We start from the raw sequence: 19,052 nt of genomic DNA on the forward strand, positions 1-19,052 counted from the left end.
TATATTTCTCTCATTATTCATCCTAGAAATCTGTGTCAAATTTATTTCAAAGCCTTTTTATTGGTCCGTGTCATATGATGGGGAAGACAGCCTTTTGTGTTTCAAACTGGAGGTTATGTTCTATTTCTATTTTGGGTGCATTAACAGTTGGATCTGAAACTGCATTTTGATGTAAAATCAGATGGATTACCATATGTTGCTACTTAAGCAATGAATCTAGCTTTTGGAAAAAACAAACTTGGCCTGCCCAAGATTTTACTGCTATGCTTAAACTACCCCACTTAAGGAAGGGTGGACACGGTCAATTAAAAACGTAGAGCACACCTAGAAATTTGCTAGAATATATTTCACCTCCCACTGTTTTATCTTGTGCAAACTGGGACACTCCTCATGTCCATTGGAGGCTATTCTGCAGAATAGTCAGTTCCATTATTCCAGAATTGTTTTTGGAGTTTTTTAGTTTAAATTATGCAACGTGTTGCTGTACTCCACATATTCACAGAAACAGAAGCAAAAGATAATGCTTCATTAATATTGCAAAGTAAATCAAAGATACTGAAAGTGACTATCAGAACTATATCATCTGTCTTAATATTGTTGCTTTCTCCCTGCTAAAACAAGATCAGCACAGCACACGTCTTGTTTCTGTTATTTGGGCTGCTTGCAGGTGTTGCCACCACTCACCATATGCTCAGAGGCATGTTACCAAATTCTTCCAAGCTACACAGGAAGTGGATTGGACTGTGAAAGACCAATCCAAATTGTATTTGCATTTTTACAAGTTTGTAGTGTAGCACAATATCTCAGAGAGGAGGTCAGATCTCTCGCTTCCCTGCCAAATTTCCCTGCTTTTTAAAGTTTGATAGAAATATGTGTTGGCTATAGGTACATTCTTAAACAGCAAGGTTTTTTTGCCTATTAGTGAATTTCTCTGCTTTTTAATACAGGAGGTAAGAAATGGGATCCTGTGCAAGTTTGCTGAGAATGGATTGCTCATTAGCATGCTTGTTGAGTTCAATGGGATTTACTCCCATGCAATTATGCTTAAAATAGGTAAAACTGACCATGGGGGAGGAGAAGAAGGGGTGAGGGGAGAGGACAGGGAAGGAGAAAGGGGAGAGAGGAGGGGCAAGAGGGAGGGGATAGGAGGAGGGGAAGGCAGGTTTGATCATTTGTATGCTTTTTGAGTTCAATGGGATTTACTCCTGTATAATTATGCTTAGGATATGACCTGGGGGGGAGGGGGGAGGAGATTGGGTGGGTGGACACTGGGCAGAGGGAAAGCCCCTTTCTTAGAATCATAGAGTTGGAAGGGGCGTATAAGGCCATAGAGTCCAACTCCCTGCTCAATGCAGGAATCCAAATCAAAGCATTCCCGACAGATGGCTGTCCAGCTGCCTCTTGAATGTCCCCAGTGTCGGAGAGCCCACTACCTCTCTAGGTAATTGGTTCCATTGTTGTATGGCTCTAATAGTTAGGAAGTTTTCCTGAAGTCCAGGGTGTGCGTATGGCTACTGTCAGCTTTTGCTTCTGTTAAAATCAAGAATTCAAGTATGGTGTGGTCACTTTCCCCCAGAGTTCCCACTTCATCCACCAAGTCATCTCTATTGGTTAGAATCAAGTCCAGGATAGCCGATCCTCTAGTTGCTTCCTCCACTTTCTGTAGGAGGATATTATCTCCAACACAAGTCAGGAATTTCTTGGAGGGGCCATGTTTGGCAGAGTTTGTCTCCCAACAGATACCGGGATGACTGAAGTCCCCCATTACTACCACATCATGCCTGCTCAAAACATTGGCAATTTGCTTTTCAAAAGTTACATTCTTGTCTTCTCCTTGATTGGGTGGTCGGTAGTCGACTCGAAGCACCACATTCCTTTTATTACTTGCCCCATTAATTTTAATCCAGATACTCTTGGTAGAACTACCAAGCTCATCTTCCTGTATTTCTGTGCAGGGATATATATTTTTAACGTATAGCACAACTCCACCTCCCTTTTTATTCATTCTGTTCTTCTTGAACAAGTAGTATCCTCCAATTGCTGTATTCCATTCATGGGAGTCATCCCACCAATTTCAGTTATACCTATCAAGTCGTAATTGCCCTCCTGTATTAAGAGTTCAAGTTCGTCCTGCTTGTTTCCCATGCTCTGCACATTAGTATACAGACTTATGGTGACTCTATGAATAGGGTTTTCATGAGGCTGAGAGGCAGTGACTGGCCCAAGGTCACCCAGTGAGCTTCATGGCTATGTGGGGATTCGAACTCTGGTCTCTCAGGTCGTAGTCCAACACTTTAACCACTATGCCACACTGGCTCTCTCTGTGATTAATAGTGTCAGTTCTTTTTTCAGTTATGTTCAGAGTGTACACAATCTGAGGGTAAGCACGGTTACTTTTTTATGCATCCATCCACTCAGGCATGCATTCATAGGCAACGAGCAGGCAACTCGCTTCCAAGCACTTGCATGATGCTGCCAGTTGCCTTCCATCTTCCTCCCAGTTTTTGTGGGCTGGGAGACCACTGAAGGATCCTGGATGCCAGAGCTGGACACCTGAGCCCCACCTCTCCTCCTTCAGCATCTGATTGTGCAATACTCATTGGAGCTGATTTCCTGCCTGCAGGATGAAGCTGGCCCTGCTCAAGATGGGGGAAGTGAGCAAGAAGCAGCAGGAGCACACGCGGGATGTGCATTTTCTGCAGCAGAAGCTGGTCAAGATCAGAGAGGTGAGGTCTGCAAGGCAGTCACACAGCATCACTGCATGTGGGGAGCCTCTTACAGTGCCAGCTGTCTGCTTGAATCTCTCTCGGCTCCCAAATTATTATCTGCTTACTTGTCATTTATAAAGCACCTAACATTTACTAAGCATCCACCGTATGGAGATTAAAACTTGGCTTAAAAGGCAGGAAGTGGCTTTCCCCAAACAGATTCCTCAGCTGGAACCTGTGACTCGAGCAGGCTTCACCGACAGCAAGAGCCAGGTGCAGAGCCGCCTCTTTCCACTCGTTTGGTTTCTTGGGGTCCCAAACAGGCATGTCGATATGGGGGTTCTTCTAGGCTTTTGGGAAGTGGGAGAGGACTGTCTGCATGATCTTCAGAGGGTTCTCATTCAGAGCAGTCTCTGCTGGGTGGCAGCTCCAGAATAATAAGCTAAATTAAATTAACCAAATAATAGTTGCTGTAGTAGAAGGAACTTCACAAAAGAGGAATTTAGAAGGAAACTGGGAATGGGGTAAGGCTTGCAAACCAAATTTGGATATTTAAAATGGTGCCAGGGAAAAAATGGAGAATTATCTTTCATTCCATTTTAATTCGGAAGCATAGAAGCAAACCTGGAAAACTTTGACCTGGGCTGCCATCAGCCAGAGGCATCTGCCTTCTCTACAGAGCAGGTCTCTGAAAGAGAGCGCCATTCCCTGTGCTTGTGGAAAAGATGCAGTTTGTTGTTTATTTCAAATATTTCTACCCTGCCCTTCACCCAGTGAACCTTGGGGTCGAACTCCCCTTCTTTGGCGCAGAGAGCCCCTTTGCCCACCCACTCTAGCTGTTCCTTCCCTGTGCAGCTGGTGGGGCTTGGCTTGGGGCAAAGAGTTTTGGCAGGCTCTGCATCTGACGTCAAGCAGAGCTGCCATTTCATCCTAGGATACGTAGCACTCATTTGCTTTGGGTTGCTCTCCTGCCCCATCATCCCTTGCAGCTATCGAGTGAGGCCACCATTGTTTCTTGAAGCACCTAGCATGGGCAGCTGCAGGGAGCTGCTGCTTTGTTTGGGAGTTGGAGCCTTGGCGAGTCTCGCATTTCTACAGCTGGCAGGATTGCTATTTTGATTAAGCGTACTGTGCTCAGCTCCATTCCTAGGCTGAATTCCTGCGCTCAGTGGAATCACCTTTTCAGCACCATTTTGTTCTGTTTCAGTTCAGGGAATTGCTGTCTCACATAACCCACCCTTTCTCTGAGGGTGTGTGGTGGCTTGGGGTACTGTGTCGCCCATATTGGCTGCAAGGCGCAATAGGGGCTTTTCCCTGCCTTTTTGGTTGTTGCTCCATTGAGAGTCTGCACTGCCAGTATGGCTTCTCCTGCTGTGTCACTGCCTCTCACTCAGTCATCCATCAAGGAGAGACTGTTCTGACTATCAAGGGTGAGCTATGGATTCCACAAGGCACCAGGCACATGTGGCTCTTCCCTCCCCGAGTGTGGTCAGTGTTGGGGTGAGTAACCTGCTTTCTCCCCAGTCCTTGGTTTTTTTTACCAGTGAGGGGGAGTTTGTCCTGGATGAAGAGCTTTATTGCTGAAGAAATTCATGGTTCCATTTGGGCTGCCCAGGAGGGCCAGGAAAGGTGTTCTTTCTCCAGGGGACACCATAGGTCTAAGTCAAGGCACAAGCATCAATCCAGACATCATAGATCTGAGGAACAGGAGGATCAGGAGGCCTCGCAGGTGTCACTATTCTGAGGCCTCTGCAGGGTCCCCTGCTCATCCTCACGTGCCTTGGCTGTGCTTTCTTCTGCTGGTGTGGTTCCAGGGCATAAGTGGGCTCAGTTGGATCCCTGAAGGTGCTGTGATGGCTTCTCTCTCTCTCACACACACACGCATCCCCCTTTATTTATTTATTTATTTATTTATTTATATCCCGCCCTTCCTCCCAGCAGGAGCCCAGGTGCCTGGCTCTTTACAGTTGCAGGTTTCTTTACCCTCTGTTCGGACCGAGGCCCCTGTGGGGCAGGGTTCTGTGCCAATAGTTGAAGGGAATCTCTCAGATTCAGAACCCCCACCTTCAAAGGCTGCTGGGGAGGGGGGTGATTCCAGATGAGGAGGTGGAGGCTCATTTTTTTCCTGAGGTTTTTCAACCTCTACTTGCAAAGGCTTGCAGGGTGTTGCATTTGACAGAGGAGGTGGACCTGGTGACTACACCTGCTCCACCATCAGGTGGTCCTGGTTTGAAGAAGGCTTTTCCTTTGGTTTCTTCTAGGCCAGCTAGAGTTCCTTTGCCTCAGCAGTTTGAGATTGCTTGGAAAGCTGAACGAGCCAAGCCTAATAGATTTAAATTGGTGTCTAGGCTCATTAAGCAGTACTACAACTTTGCTAATGGTGTCATGCAACAACTGTGTTTTCCACCCTCCAGTGGTGGCTCTGGCCTCATCCACAGTCATTCTTTCCAAAGCGGAAGGGGGTCCAAAAGACCCTTGTCACAAGTGGCTCAAAGTGGCTTCTTGCAGGAGTTTTGAGGCAGATGTGATGGTTTTTTTGGGCCACTGCCACAGCCTCTGTTTTCTCTTGGGCTCTTTACTTCTGGGCTGATGAGCTAGGAGCCAGGGATGATGATCTGAAGGGGGTGAAGGATGGTCTCAAGAAAATTTATCACAGGTCAGCTCTGGCAGCTGATGCTTCCTTTTACAACTTCCAATATGGGGCACATTCCATGGCTTCCACCACTGTGGCTCTAGGAATATTTCACTGCACCAGTGGGAGGTGGACTCGTGTTCGCAGGTATGCTTAGTTAACCTCCCCGTCTCAGAGGCTAAACTGTCTGGAGAACCTCTTGAGGCTCATCTGATTGAGACTAGAGAGAAGAAGAAGGCCTAGCCTTCCACCAAGAAGATGAGCAGAAGGGCAAGACAAATCAGTTTTCTCATCCCCCCAAGCAGTTTCCTCATTCCAGGGGGTTCTCTTCATACTGGCTTCATTGGGGGAGACAGGATAGGGGAGAGGAATGTCCTTCCCCAGATCAGGAGAGTCATCCTTCAACCCTTCCAAGTTTCAGAAAGATGGCAAGAAAACCTCCTCTGCCTGACTGCGCTCAGGACCTAGCATGAATTCCAGTGGGTGCGAGACTCCTACACTTTGCCCACTGGTGGGGGGCAATCACCTTGGACAGGTGGATCCTGGAGACTGTATCACAAGGGTATGCCCCGGAGTTCATGTGCATACCCTAAAACCTCTTTGTTACGACTCCTTGTTCAAGGTGGCTGGAGAAGCATTGAGACTACCTAAGGGCAATCCAACACCTTTTGCAGATAAATGCCACAGAACATGTTCCACTCTTGCAGAGGAAGTCTGGGGTCTCTTTAATCTTTTTTTAGTGTGAAAAAAAGAATGGTGGCATAAGGGCCATATTGGATCTCAAGTTAAGAACATAAGAACATAAGAAGAGCCTGCTGGATCAGGCCAGTGGCCCATCTAGTCCAGCATCCTGTTCTCACAGTGGCCAACCAGGTGCCTGGGGGAAGCCCGCAAGCAGGACCCGAGTGCAAGAACACTCTCCCCTCCTGAGGCTTCCGGCAACTGGATTTCAGAAGCATGCTGCCTCTGACTAGGGTGGCACAGCACAGCAATCATGGCTAGTAGCCATTGATAGCCTTGTCTACCATGAATTTGTCTAATCTTCTTTTAAAGCCATCCAAGCTGGTGGCCATTACTGCATCTTGTGGGAGCAAATTCCATAGTTTAACTATGCGCTGAGTAAAGAAGTACTTCCTTTTGTCTGTCCTGAATCTTCCAACATTCAGCTTCTTTGAATGTCCACGAGTTCTAGTATTATGAGAGAGGGAGAAGAACTTTTGTCTATCCACTTTCTCAATGCCATGCATAATTTTATACACTTCTATCATGTCTCCTCTAACCCGCCTTTTCTCTAAACTAAAAAGCCCCAAATGCTGCAACCTTTCCTCGTAAGGGAGTCGCTCCATCCCCTTGATCATTCTGGTTGCCCTCTTCTGAACCTTTTCCAACTCTATAATATCCTTTTTGAGATGAGGCGACCAGAACTGTACACAGTATTCCAAATGCGGCCGCACCATAGATTTATACAACGGCATTATGATATCGTCTGTTTTATTTTCAATACCTTTCCTAATTATCGCTAGCATGGAATTTGCCTTTTTCACAGCTGCCGCACACTGGGTCGACATTTTCATCGTGCTGTCCACTACAACCCTGAGGTCTCTCTCCTGGTCGGTCACCGCCAGTTCAGACCCCATGAGCGTATATGTGAAATTAAGATTTTTTGCTCCAATATGCATAATTTTACACTTGTTTATATTGAATTGCATTTGCCATTTTTCCACCCATTCACTCAGTTTGGAGAGGTCTTTTTGGAGCTCTTCGCAATCCCTTTTTGTTTTAACAACCCTGAACAATTTAGTGTCGTCAGCAAACTTGGCCACTTCACTGCTCACTCCTAATTCTAGGTCATTAATGAACAAGTTGAAAAGTACAGGTCCCAATACCGATCCTTGAGGGACTCCACTTTCTATAGCCCTCCATTGGGAGAACTGTCCGTTTATTCCTACTCTCTGCTTTCTGCTTCTTAACCAATTCCTTATCCACAAGAGGACCTCTCCTCTTATTCCATGACTGCTAAGCTTCCTCAGAAGCCTTTGGTGAGGTACCTTGTCAAACGCTTTTTGAAAGTCTAAGTACACTATGTCCACTGGATCACCTCTATCTATATGCTTGTTGACACTCTCAAAGAATTCTAATAGGTTACTGAGACAGGACTTTCCCTTGCAGAAGCCATGCTGGCTCTGCTTCAGCAAGGCTTGTTCTTCTATGTGCTTAGTTAATCTAGCTTTAATCATACTTTCTACCAGTTTTCCAGGGACAGAAGTTAAGCTAACTGGCCTGTAATTTCCGGGATCCCCTCTGGATCCCTTTTTGAAGATTGGCGTTACATTTGCCACTTTCCAGTCCTCAGGCACGGAGGAGGACCCGAGGGACAAGTTACATATTTTAGTTAGCAGATCAGCAATTTCACATTTGAGTTCTTTGAGAACTCTCGGGTGGATGCCATCCGGGCCCGGTGGTTTGTCAGTTTTTATATTGTCCATTAAGCTTAGAACTTCCTCTCTCGTTACCACTATTTGTCTTAATTCCTCAGAATCCCTTCCTGCAAATGTTAGTTCAGGTTCAGGGATCTGCCCTATATCTTCCACTGTGAAGACAGATGCAAAGAATTCATTTAGCTTCTCTGCAATCTCCTTATCGTTCTTTAGTACACCTTTGACTCCCTTATCATCCAAGGGTCCAATTGTCTCCCTCGATGGTCTCCTGCTTTGATTGTATTTATAGAATTTTTTGTTGTTGGTTTTTATGTTCTTAGCAATGTGCTCCTCAAATTCTTTTTTAGCATCCCTTATTGTCTTCTTGCATTTCTTTTGCCAGAGTTTGTGTTCTTTTTTATTTTCTTCATTCGGACAAGACTTCCATTTTCTGAAGGAAGACTTTTTGCCTCTAAGAGCTTCCTTGACTTTGCTTGTTAACCATGCTGGCATCTTCTTGGCCCTGGCGGTACCTTTTCTGATCGGCGGTATGCACTCCAGTTGAGCTTCTAATATAGTGTTTTTAAACAACTTCCAAGCATTTTCGAGTGATGTGACCCTCTGGACTTTGTTTTTCAGCTTTCTTTTTACCAATCCCCTCCTTTTTGTGAAGTTTCCTCTTTTGAAGTCAAATGTGACCGTGTTGGATTTTCTTGGCAATTGGCCAGTTACATGTATGTTTAATTTAATAGCACTGTGGTCACTGCTCCCAATGGGTTCAACAACACTTACATCTCGCACCAGGTCCCGGTCCCCACTGAGGATTAATCCAGGGTTGCCGTCCCTCTGGTCGGTTCCATTACCAACTGGTCTAGGGAATAGTCATTTAGAATATCTAGAAACTTTGCTTCTTTGTCATGACTGGAACACATATGCAGCCAGTCTATGTCCGGGTAGTTGAAGTCACCCATTACTACCACATTTCCTAGTTTGGATGCTTCCTCAATTTCATATCTCATCTCAAGGTCTCCCTGAGCATTTTGATCAGGGGGACGATAGATCGTTCCCAGTATTAAGTCCCTCCTGGGGCATGGTATCACCACCCACAACGATTCTGTGGAGGAGTCTGCCTCTTTTGGGGTTTCGAGCTTGCTGGATTCAATGCCTTCTTTCACGTATAGAGCGACTCCGCCACCAATACGTCCTTCCCTGTCCTTCCGATATAGTTTATATCCAGGGATAACCGTATTCCACTGGTTTTCTCCATTCCACCAGGTCTCGGTTATGCTCACTATATCAATGCTCTTCTCTAAGACCAAGCACTCCAGTTCTCCCATCTTGGTTCGGAGGCTCCTAGCATTAGCGTACAGGCACTTGTAAAAGGAGATCTCATCCAAGTTGCTCAAATGGGTCACAAAAAAGCAGTTCAAGATGAAGATCCTTCAGTCAATAGTCATGGCACTAACAAAGGGGGATAAGATGGCAGAGCAGGCCTGGGCAAAAGGGCCTGATTGTCCATAATACAGACTCAGTCAGGCCTTTTGGCACCTATCTCTGTCATACTCTATGAGATGTGGCTGTGCTACCCAATCTGCATCAGCTCCTCTCCAGGCACTGGCAAAGCTCCCGAACTGGAAGGAAACCTCAGGTGAGGTAGTGGGACTGAGGGTGGGGACCTGGAGTCTGCAGCCCCTTGCACCTAGCACCAACCCTACAGGTAGCTGAAAAGGAGATCTCATCCAATGCCTCTGGGGCTTGAGTGGAATAAAGAATACAGGCAGGTAGCACGGAATTGCCGGGATGGTGTCAGGAAGGCTAAAGCTGAGAATGAGCTGAGATTAGCGAGGGATGTAAAAGCAACAAAAAAGCTTTCTTCAGGTATGTCCATAGTAAAAGACAGAGAAGAGAAATGGTGGCACAGCTACTCAATCAGGATGGCAAAATAACAGATGACAAAGAAAAGGCAGAAGTGCTCAATTCCTACTTTGGTTCAGTCTTCACCCAAAAAAGGGTTTATGACCCTCCCGGGAAACATGAAGTGGAAGGGGCAGGATTGGAGTTTGAGATTGATAGGCAAACGGTCAAGGAATACCTAATCATTTTGACCAAGTTCAAATCAGCAGGGCCTGGTAAACTGCATCCTAGAGAATTGAAGGAACTGGCTGAAGAACTCTCAGTCTATTATCTTTGCAAAATCGTGGAGGACTGGTGAAGTGCCGGATGACTGGAGGAGAGCTAATGTTGTCCCTATCTTCAAAAAGGGCAGAAAGGAGGAACCGGGGAACTACAGACCAGTCAGCCTAACATCAATCCCTGGAAAAACTCTGGAGCAGATTATAAAGCAGTCAATCTGTAAGCACCTTGAAAACAATGCAGTGATTACTAGGAGCCAACATGGATTTATGAAGAACAAATCCTGCCAAACAAATCTGATCTTGTTTTTTGATCAGGTAACCTCCTTGGTAGACTGTGGGAATGCTGTGGACATAATATATCTCGACTTCAGCAAAGCTTCTGGCAAAGTGCCTTATGATATTCTGATTAGCAAGATAGCTAAATGTGGACTGGATGGATCTATCAGGTGGATCCACAGTTGGCTACAAAATCGTACTCAAAGAGCACATCAATGGTTCCTTCTCACGCTGGCGGGAGGTAATGAGGGGGTACTGCAGGGCTTGGTCCTGGGTCTAGTGCTCTTCAACGATTTTATTAATGACTTGGATGAGGAGGTGCAGAGAACGCTTATCAAATTTGCAGATGATACAAAATTGGGGGGCACAGCTAATACCATGGAAGACAGAAACAAAACTCAAAGGGACCTTGATGGGCTGGAGCATTGGGCAGAAAACAACAGAATAAATTCAACAGGGATCAATGCAAAGTTCTACACCTAGGAAAAAGAAACCAAATGCACAGTGATAAGATGGGGGATACTTGGCTCAGCAATACGACACATGAGAAGGATCTTGGAATTGTCGTTGATCACAAGCTGAATATGAGCCAACAGTGTGATGTGGCTGCAAAAAAGGCAAATGCTATTTTAGGCTGCAATAACAGAAGGATAGTTTCCAAATCGCATGAAGTGGTAGTTCCCCTCTATTCAGCACTGGTTAGTCCTCATCTTGAGTACTGCGTCCAGTTCTGGCTTCCACACTTCAAGAAGGATGCAGACAAACTAGCGTGGCGGCACCTACCCTGTGGTATTCCCTCCCATAAATATTAGGCAGGCACCATCTCTGTTATCTTTTCAGCGCCTATTGAAGACTTTCCTCTTTCAACAAGCCTTTTAAGTTAAGACTTATCCCAGTCTACGTCTGTGTTGGAATTGCTTTTAATATGTTTTTTTAAAACCCTTTCCCCCCCTGAACAATATTTTTAACCCTTTTTATTTAAGATGTTTTTAAAGCTTTTTAAAAGAATGTTTTTAAAGTTGTTTTGTTTTAATGTATTTTAAAGTCTGTTTTTATTATTTTTAAAGTGTTTTTAGTGCTTTTGTTTGCCGTCCTGGGCTCCTGCTGGGAGGAAGGGTGGGATATAAATTAAATAATAAATAAAATAAGAATTACTGCATATGTAGCAGTAACACTGCTGATGAGGGCAGATGGCCAACATCAGGAGACAATTCTAATAAACTGCAGTGGCTGCCCATGTACTCATTGTCAAGGTTCTTGTGTTAATATACAAAACCCTGAACAACTTGGATCCAGGATGTCCTAAGGACCTGCCTGAGCCCTTCTATGCTAGAGGAGTGGTGGTGGTTATTCCCTGTTACAGAGACCTGACTAAGCTCCACTAGAAGTCAGCAATTTAGTGTTGCTGGTCCCGTGACGGTCTTCAGGCATCTCTGGAATAATTTTTAAAAAATGTTGATAGGCTTCAACTAGTAACTGCTGAGGTTTTTTTATTGGCCACTCATTTTAATGATCATTTTGTATTTTTTATTGTGTTTTATATTTTATTGTATACAGTATATTGATGCACACAACCTTTTTATATTGCATGAATTGGCAGGATAGAAACAGTTTTATAAATAAATAAATGAAACCAAGGTGGGTCCTACAAAACAAAGTACCACAACTGTCAGAGAATGATGATGGCTACGTTGCCTCCAGTATCAGAGGCGGTATGTTTCTGAACACCAGTTGCTGGGCATAATTTATTTATTTGGTTTTTATTTCTCCCACAGGAGCCCAGGGTGGCAAACAACCAAACAGAAAAGCAATGCAAAGATTTTATACACAGTGAAATATCCTCAGAGCTAAATGACTCCCAGGTTTCAAACACCCGGGTGAACAAGAGTGTTTAAAATGCCACCTCCATGTTAATAATGACGGAGGCCGAGGCTGCTCACCAGGGACGCTATTCCATAAGCAGGAAGTGGCTACCTGGAAGGCCACTGGGCAGCACTCAGCGGCAGCCTCACACTGGGGGAACTGGATGTGTTGGAGTAGGTGGCCCTATCTAGTTGGGCAGGGTGGCTGTTGGTGGTGTTCCTTCATTTTGTCCTCCTCTTGCAGCAAGTGTTGCAAAACCAACGGGAGGTGGAGCGGGAGCAGGAGGTGCTGAAGCAGCAGGAGAAAGAATGCCAAATGTTCGAGGCACGGATTGATGCTCTTACAAAGGAGCGAGATGTGCTGGAGAAGGGGAAGGAGCTGGCCATGAAGAAGGTACAGGGAGATGTGCTGGTGCTGGAGAGGAGGGCAGTTGAGGAAAGGCCAGCCAGCATGAAACAGCCTCCTCCTCTCTACTCAGGTGAGCAAAGACTACAAGGCAGCACTAGCAAGGCTGCATGTGCAAGACATTGAGGAGCTGCGCAGCTACCGCCAGCCGCCAGCCCCCGTGGTCAGAGTGGCCGACATCCTTTGCATGATGTTTGACCAGGAGCCAGGCTGGGAGAATGCAAAGCTCCTGCTCAACAGGGAAAACTTCTACGAGGTGAGGGCCTGACGCTTCCCTTGCCTACCCGGCGGTGGCCCTGGGCCAGAGCCATACCCCCACAACACTGCCAGAAGGGAAAGGACCTGAGAGCCCAGCCCTTGCTTTGGCAAAGCAGCAGGAAAGCAGCTGGTTGATGCCCAGAGGAAAGGCACCGCTAGCAAAACCAGACAAGGAGGGGGCTGGCTGGGAGGGGATCTGATACTGTGAATGTCCCTCTTGCTGACACTCTGGGCAAAAAAACACTAGTTTTGCTTTCTAATGCTGTCTTTAAACAATACAATTGTTCTGCTAGGTAAAGTCTGTGTTTGGATTGCTTTTTAATATGTTTTTAAACCTTTTTTCAAAAACAATATTTTTTAACCTTCTTTTTAAAAAAAAGTCTTCAAAGCTTTTAAAAAATGTTTTTAAAGTTGTTTTGTTTTAATGTATTTTAAGGTCTGTTTTTATGATGTTTTAAAGTGTTCTTAATGCTTTTGTTTGCTGCCCTGGGCTCTGCTGGGAGGAAGGGCCAGGATATAAATCAAATAATAAATAAATCAAATAAATAAATAGGTAAAAGGGAAATCTGCCCAGAAAGAAGATAACATTTGATTTAGTGTCTGCATTTTCCTCCAAAAGTGCCAAAAAGTTTCCCCTGCTTGTTGCCCTCATTTCACAGTACTCAGGATGGCACAATGAGTTGGGACAGAGAGGGTGGGGGTATGAAATGTAGTCCAGAATACTCCAGGGCTTTGCTACCCCTTCAGCTCTGAATGAACCAAAGTGGGGGTCAGCCAGAGCACTCCTATTTCTTTGATGAGTGCATTGTTTTATTTATTTGTTTGCTTGTTTAAGTTGTATACCACTTTATATTTTAAAAAATCTCAAAGTGATTTACATTTCAATAAAAATTATTTGTGCTTTGGCCCTGATTTTCAAGTAGCGGAAAGGCTACAACCAAGAATAATGTCCAAGGTGGCAGAGCAGCTTTTATCCTGGGAGAAGCCAACAGGAACTGAGGAGCTTCTGGTTCAGAAAAAATAACTAAAGTGTATAGACAGAGGTGATTCAGTTGACTTAGTGTACTTGGACTTTCAAAACATTTTTGACAAAGTACCTCCACCAAAGACTCCTGAGTGAGCTTAGCAATCATGCAAACAGAGAGTAGGAAGAAATGGACAGTTCTCCCAAACGAGAGTTTAGGGGTGAGCAGTGAGATGGCCACATTTACTGATGATACTAAATTCCTCAGGGTGGTTAAAAGAGGAAAGGAAAGATATAAATTTAATAATTTGTTGTTATGTGCCTCCAAGTCAACTACGACTTATGGCGACCCTCTGAATCAGGGACCTCCAAGAGCATCTGTCATGAACCACCCTGTTCAGATCTTGTAAGTTCAGCTCCGTGGCTTCCTTGATGGAATCAATCAATCTCTTCTTTGGCCTTCTTCTTTTTCTACTTCCTTCTGTTTTTCCAAGCATTATTATCTTTTCTAGTGAATCATGTCTTCTCATGATGTATCCAAAGTATGATAACCTCAGTTTCATCATTTTAGCTTCTAGTGATAGTTCTGGTTTAATGTGTTCTAACACCCAATTGCTGCTCATAAAATACTTGGAAGAAACAAATCACCAGGAATAGATGACATACCAATAGAGTTGCTACAAGCTACTGAGACTGAATCAGTCCAAATTTTGGCTAAAATCTGTCAAGAAATATGGAAAACTAAACAATGGCCCACAGACTGGAAGCGTTCCATATACATCCCAATTCCAAAGAAAGGGGATCCCAGGGAATGCAGTAATTATCAAACTATTGCCTTAATATCCCATGCAAGTAAAGTAATGCTCAAGATTCTACAACAAAGGCTCTTGCCATGTATGGAGCGAGAAATGCCAGACGTCCAAGCTGGATTTAGAAAGGGAAGAGGTACCAGAGATCATATCACAAACATATATTGGATAATGGAACGGACCAAGGAATTTCAGAAGAAAATCACCCTGTGCTTTATAGATTACAGCAAAGCCTTTGATTGTGTAGATCGTGGAAAACTATGGAATGCTTTAAAAGACATGGGGGTGCCACAGCATCTGATCGTCCTGATGCGCAACCTATACTCTGCACAAGAGGCTACTGTAAGGACAGAATATGGAGAAACCGATTGGTTCCCCATCGGAAAGGGTGTGAGACGGGTGTATTTTATCACCCTCTTTATTTAATCTATATGCAGAGCATATCATACAGAAAGCAGGATTGGACCAAGAAGAAGGAGGTGGGAAAATTGGAGGGAGAAATATCAATTATTTAAGATATGCAGACGATATCATACTACTAGCAGAAACCAGTAATGATTTCAAACGAATGCTGATGAAAGTAAAAGAGGAAAGCGCAAAAGCAGGACTACAGCTGAACGTCAAGAAGACTAAAGTAATGACAACAGAAAGATTTATGTAACTTTAAAGTTGACAATGAGGACACTGAACTTGTCAAGGACTATCAACACCTTGGCACAGTCATTAACCAAAATGGAGACCATAGTCAAGAAATCAGAAGAAGGCTAGGACTGGGGAGGGCAGCTATGAGAGAACTAGAAAAGGTCTTCAAATGCAAAGATGTATCACTGAACACCAAAGTCAGGATCATTCAGACCATGGTATTCCCGATCTCTATGTATGGATGTGAAAGTTGGATAGTGAAAAAAGCAGATAAGAGAAAAATCAACTCGTGAAATGGAGAGCTTTGCGGATACCATGGACTGTGAAAAAGACAAATAATTGGGTGTTAGAACACATTATACCAGAACTATCACTAGAAGCTAAAATGATAAAACTGAGGTTATCATACTTTGGACACATCATGAGAAGACCTGATTCACTAGAAAAGACAATAATGCTGGGAAAAACAGAAGGGAGTAGAAAAAGAGGAAGGCCAAACAAGAGATGGATTGATTCCATAAAGGAAGCCACAGACCTGACCTTACAAGATCTGAACAGGATGGTTCATGACAGATGCTCTTGGAGGTCACTGATTCATAGGGTCACCATAAGTCGTAGTCGACTTGGAGGCACATAACAAGAACACCCAATTATTTGTCTTTAATGCAGTCCATGGTATGCGCAAAGCTCTCCTCCAACACCACATTTCAAATGAGTTGATTTTTCTCTTATCCCCTCTTTTCACTGTCCAACTTTCACATCCATACATACAGATCGGGAATACCATGGTCTGAATGATCCTGACTTTAGTGTTCAGTGATACATCTTTGCATTTGAGGACCTTTTCTGGTTCTCTCACAGCTGCCCTCCCCAGTCCTATTTGTCCATGTGTCCAGTCATCTTTTCGGTTGCTCAAAAAACATGTTTGCAAGAAACAAATGATTGGCTTCACAGAATTCAATAAGTCTTTCTCCTGCTTCATTTCTGTCTCCTAAGCCCCATTTCCCCACAATTCCTAGTTCTTCTCTGTTCCCTACTTTTGCATTCCAGTCCCCCATGATTATCAGCAAATCTTATTTTGGTGTGTGATCAATTTCTTCCTGTACTTCTGTGTAAAATCTCTCCAATTCTTCTTCTGCATTTGCCGTTGGAGCATAGACTTGGATGATGGTTATGTTGATAGGTTTCCCATTTAATCTTATTGATATAACTTGCTCAGACCTTGCGTTGTAGCTTCTAATTGCTTTTGCTATTGTTTAGTTTTCCATATTTTTTGACATTTTTTGACAAAATTTGGACAGATTCAGACAGTATATATAGATATCGAATTTACCATTTCTGGGCAAGGCAGTTGAGCGGGTGGTGGCGAACCAGTTGCAAACGCATTTGGAGGAAGCGGATTATCTGGATCCATTTCAATCAGGCTTCAGGCCAGGACATGGGACTGAAACGGCCTTGGTCGCCTTGGTAGATGATATGAGGAGGGTGTTGGATAGGGGCAAATGCACCTTCCTTGTCCTCCTGGACCTCTCAGTGGCTTTTGATACCATTGACCACGGTATCCTCCTGGACCGCCTGGAGAGGTTAGGCATAGGGGGGACTGTATTACAGTGGTTCTGCTCCTTCCTCTCTGGGAGATACCAGAGAGTGGCACTGGAGGATGAGGTTTCGGATCCTTGGCCTCTCGCTTGTGGGGTGCCTCAGGGCTCCATCCTCTCCCTGATGCTGTTTAACATCTACATAAAACCGCTGGGGGCTATCTACACCTTGTTCCTCACTCAAGGTTGCTCATTGCTGTGCCTACTGGCTTGTGTGTGGTATCGTTTAACAGATCATTACACAGTAAGACCACATTCATCCATGCTTTGATCAAAGGTTCCCAGCAGGAATGCCCACTGTGTCTCCAGTGCAATTCTGGTGATTGGTGAAGGTATTCCCCTTCTGTCCGTCTTTAGTGATGTTCAGTGGTGCTTACATTCCTTAGTTTTAATAACTGATTATTTCACTTAGGATATTTTAAAAGTCTTTCTTGGAAGTATCCTAATGCTGACTGCTTCACTGATATTGTGTGCTACCTTAAGCTTCTGTGGCAGAACAAAGAACTATGCAAGATAGCATGACTCCACACCATTGCTTGGTGAAGAAAGCAGACAACGGGCCACTTGGCAATCTCTGCCACAGAAGAGGGGGGTCCCATTCACTTCTCCCTCTGTTTCCCACTCCAGGAGCTGATCTTCTACCCCAAAGACAAGCTGGGCACTGAGCTCTTCAAGGCACTAGGCCAGGCCGTGTGTGACAAGGACTTCTCTGTGGCATTCATACGCAGTGCCAGCCAGCCTGCTGCAGCCCTCTATCAGTGGATCTCTGCTACCTACTGGTACCACTGGGCACTGCGTGACTGGCAGCCAGCCATGCTGCAGCTGAAGCGCTGCGATGCTCAGATCAACACGGAAAAAATGCAACTAGGCAACCGGCGGCTGCACTCCGAGTACCTGAAAGATGCCACCCAGGCCCGGATCAAAGAGCTAAAGCAGAAGCAGGAGCGCCAGGAGAAGGTGCTGCAGCAGCTGACGCAGTCCCTGCAGGCCAAAGAGGAGGCCACCACTGTGGAGAGTTCTGTGGCAGAGCACATGGCCAACTGGACTGCGCTGACCAGGGTAATGGCTGGGGGGGGGGTCATGTGGGTTGTGCCCTGCCGTGAGCAGAGCTTGCTTTTCTTGAAGGCTCAGTGCTCTTCAGCCTCTGCTTTCTCCCCAGGGTCTGGAATATCAGCACAGCACCGTGCATGGGGACGCCCTCCTCTGTGCAGCAGCCCTATGCTACTTGGGTCCCTTCCCCCCCTGTCGACGAGAGGAGCTGCTTGAGAAGTGGCAGGCAATATGCGCCGGAGCCCGGGTCTCCCTGGGCCCAGATGACGTCAGCCGGCTCCTGCAGAAGGGATTGCCCTGCCCCGGCTCGGCCTCTGCCGACACCCCACTGCTGGCGGTGCAGAAGCCCCTGCACCTGGTGTCCTTGCTCAGTTCTCCTCAAGAGCAGCGCCTCTGGGACCGGGTCCACAAGCCCAAGGACCCCGCGAGCCGACTGGTTGCCATGATCCTGCACTCGGGCATCCACACGCAGGCTCACCGGTGGCCTCTGCTGGTGGACCCCGACAAACAGGCCCATCTCTGGCTGCTCATGTCTTCAGCTTTAGAAGAAGGTGAGTGGGGAGGGAGGGAGGGAGTTAGGGGCAGTGTGGTCTTGGCTTGGGGCCAACTTGAAAGTCCCTGTCTTTACAGAGGAGTCCCAGGCCTATGTCATCTCCGATCTGGTGCCAGATATGGTGGAGCAAGGTTGCTATGATGAGATCCCGGAGAACAACTTGGAAATACTGTCACTAACAGACCCTGACCTGGAGCAGAACCTGAGGAACGCAGCCAGCCTTGGTAAGTAGAGGAATGCGTCTCGTCATGGGCCTTGGCCCTACGCTGCCACTGGCAGCACGGGGGTACCCAGCCCTCTGCTAGGAGCCATCCATCCTTCATCGCCCTCTGGGTTCTCAGGTGGCGCTGGGCAGAAGTGAGCAGCTCACTGGCAGTGGTGCTCCTGGGCTTATGCCTCCTTGCAGGCTCCCCTGTGCTACTGGTGGACTTTGACAAGAATGTCCCCTGGTGCCTGGCCCTCCAGCAGCTGATGCAGAAGGAATCATTTCGAGGAGTCCTCCACTCAGACTCTGGGGATGAGCTACTGGTGCCCTCCTCCTTCCGGCTGTACCTGTGCACGGAACTGCCTCTGGAGGCTTTGGCTACAGGTGAGGGAGACGCCCCAAACCCTCCCTTCCAAAGGGTCATCTTCCCCCCCCACCTCACAAGAATGTAGAGCATCCCTGGTTTCGCTCACTCTCAGGAGCATGGCGGAGGACAGTTAGTGAGAACTGTCTGGGCTGCATTTGCTTCCAACGTGA

At 45.9% G+C, this 19,052-nt stretch overlaps 1 protein-coding gene across 1 annotated transcript in view; it reads left to right on the forward strand.

Annotated features, from left to right (window-relative positions):
- Positions 1 to 19,052, forward strand: part of DNHD1 (dynein heavy chain domain 1) — a 116,354-nt gene that overhangs the window by 88,048 nt on the left and 9,254 nt on the right. The window contains exons 28-34 of the mRNA XM_061629760.1: positions 2,624 to 2,726; positions 12,275 to 12,424; positions 12,510 to 12,692; positions 17,335 to 17,766; positions 17,867 to 18,308; positions 18,388 to 18,534; positions 18,717 to 18,899. Coding sequence (XP_061485744.1) covers positions 2,624 to 2,726; positions 12,275 to 12,424; positions 12,510 to 12,692; positions 17,335 to 17,766; positions 17,867 to 18,308; positions 18,388 to 18,534; positions 18,717 to 18,899 — 1,640 coding nt within the window. The remainder of the gene's footprint in view (positions 1 to 2,623; positions 2,727 to 12,274; positions 12,425 to 12,509; positions 12,693 to 17,334; positions 17,767 to 17,866; positions 18,309 to 18,387; positions 18,535 to 18,716; positions 18,900 to 19,052) is intronic.

Source organism: Rhineura floridana, chromosome 5, assembly GCF_030035675.1.
Source record: "Rhineura floridana isolate rRhiFlo1 chromosome 5, rRhiFlo1.hap2, whole genome shotgun sequence".
In the NCBI taxonomy this organism is placed as follows: Eukaryota; Metazoa; Chordata; class Lepidosauria; order Squamata; family Rhineuridae; genus Rhineura; species Rhineura floridana.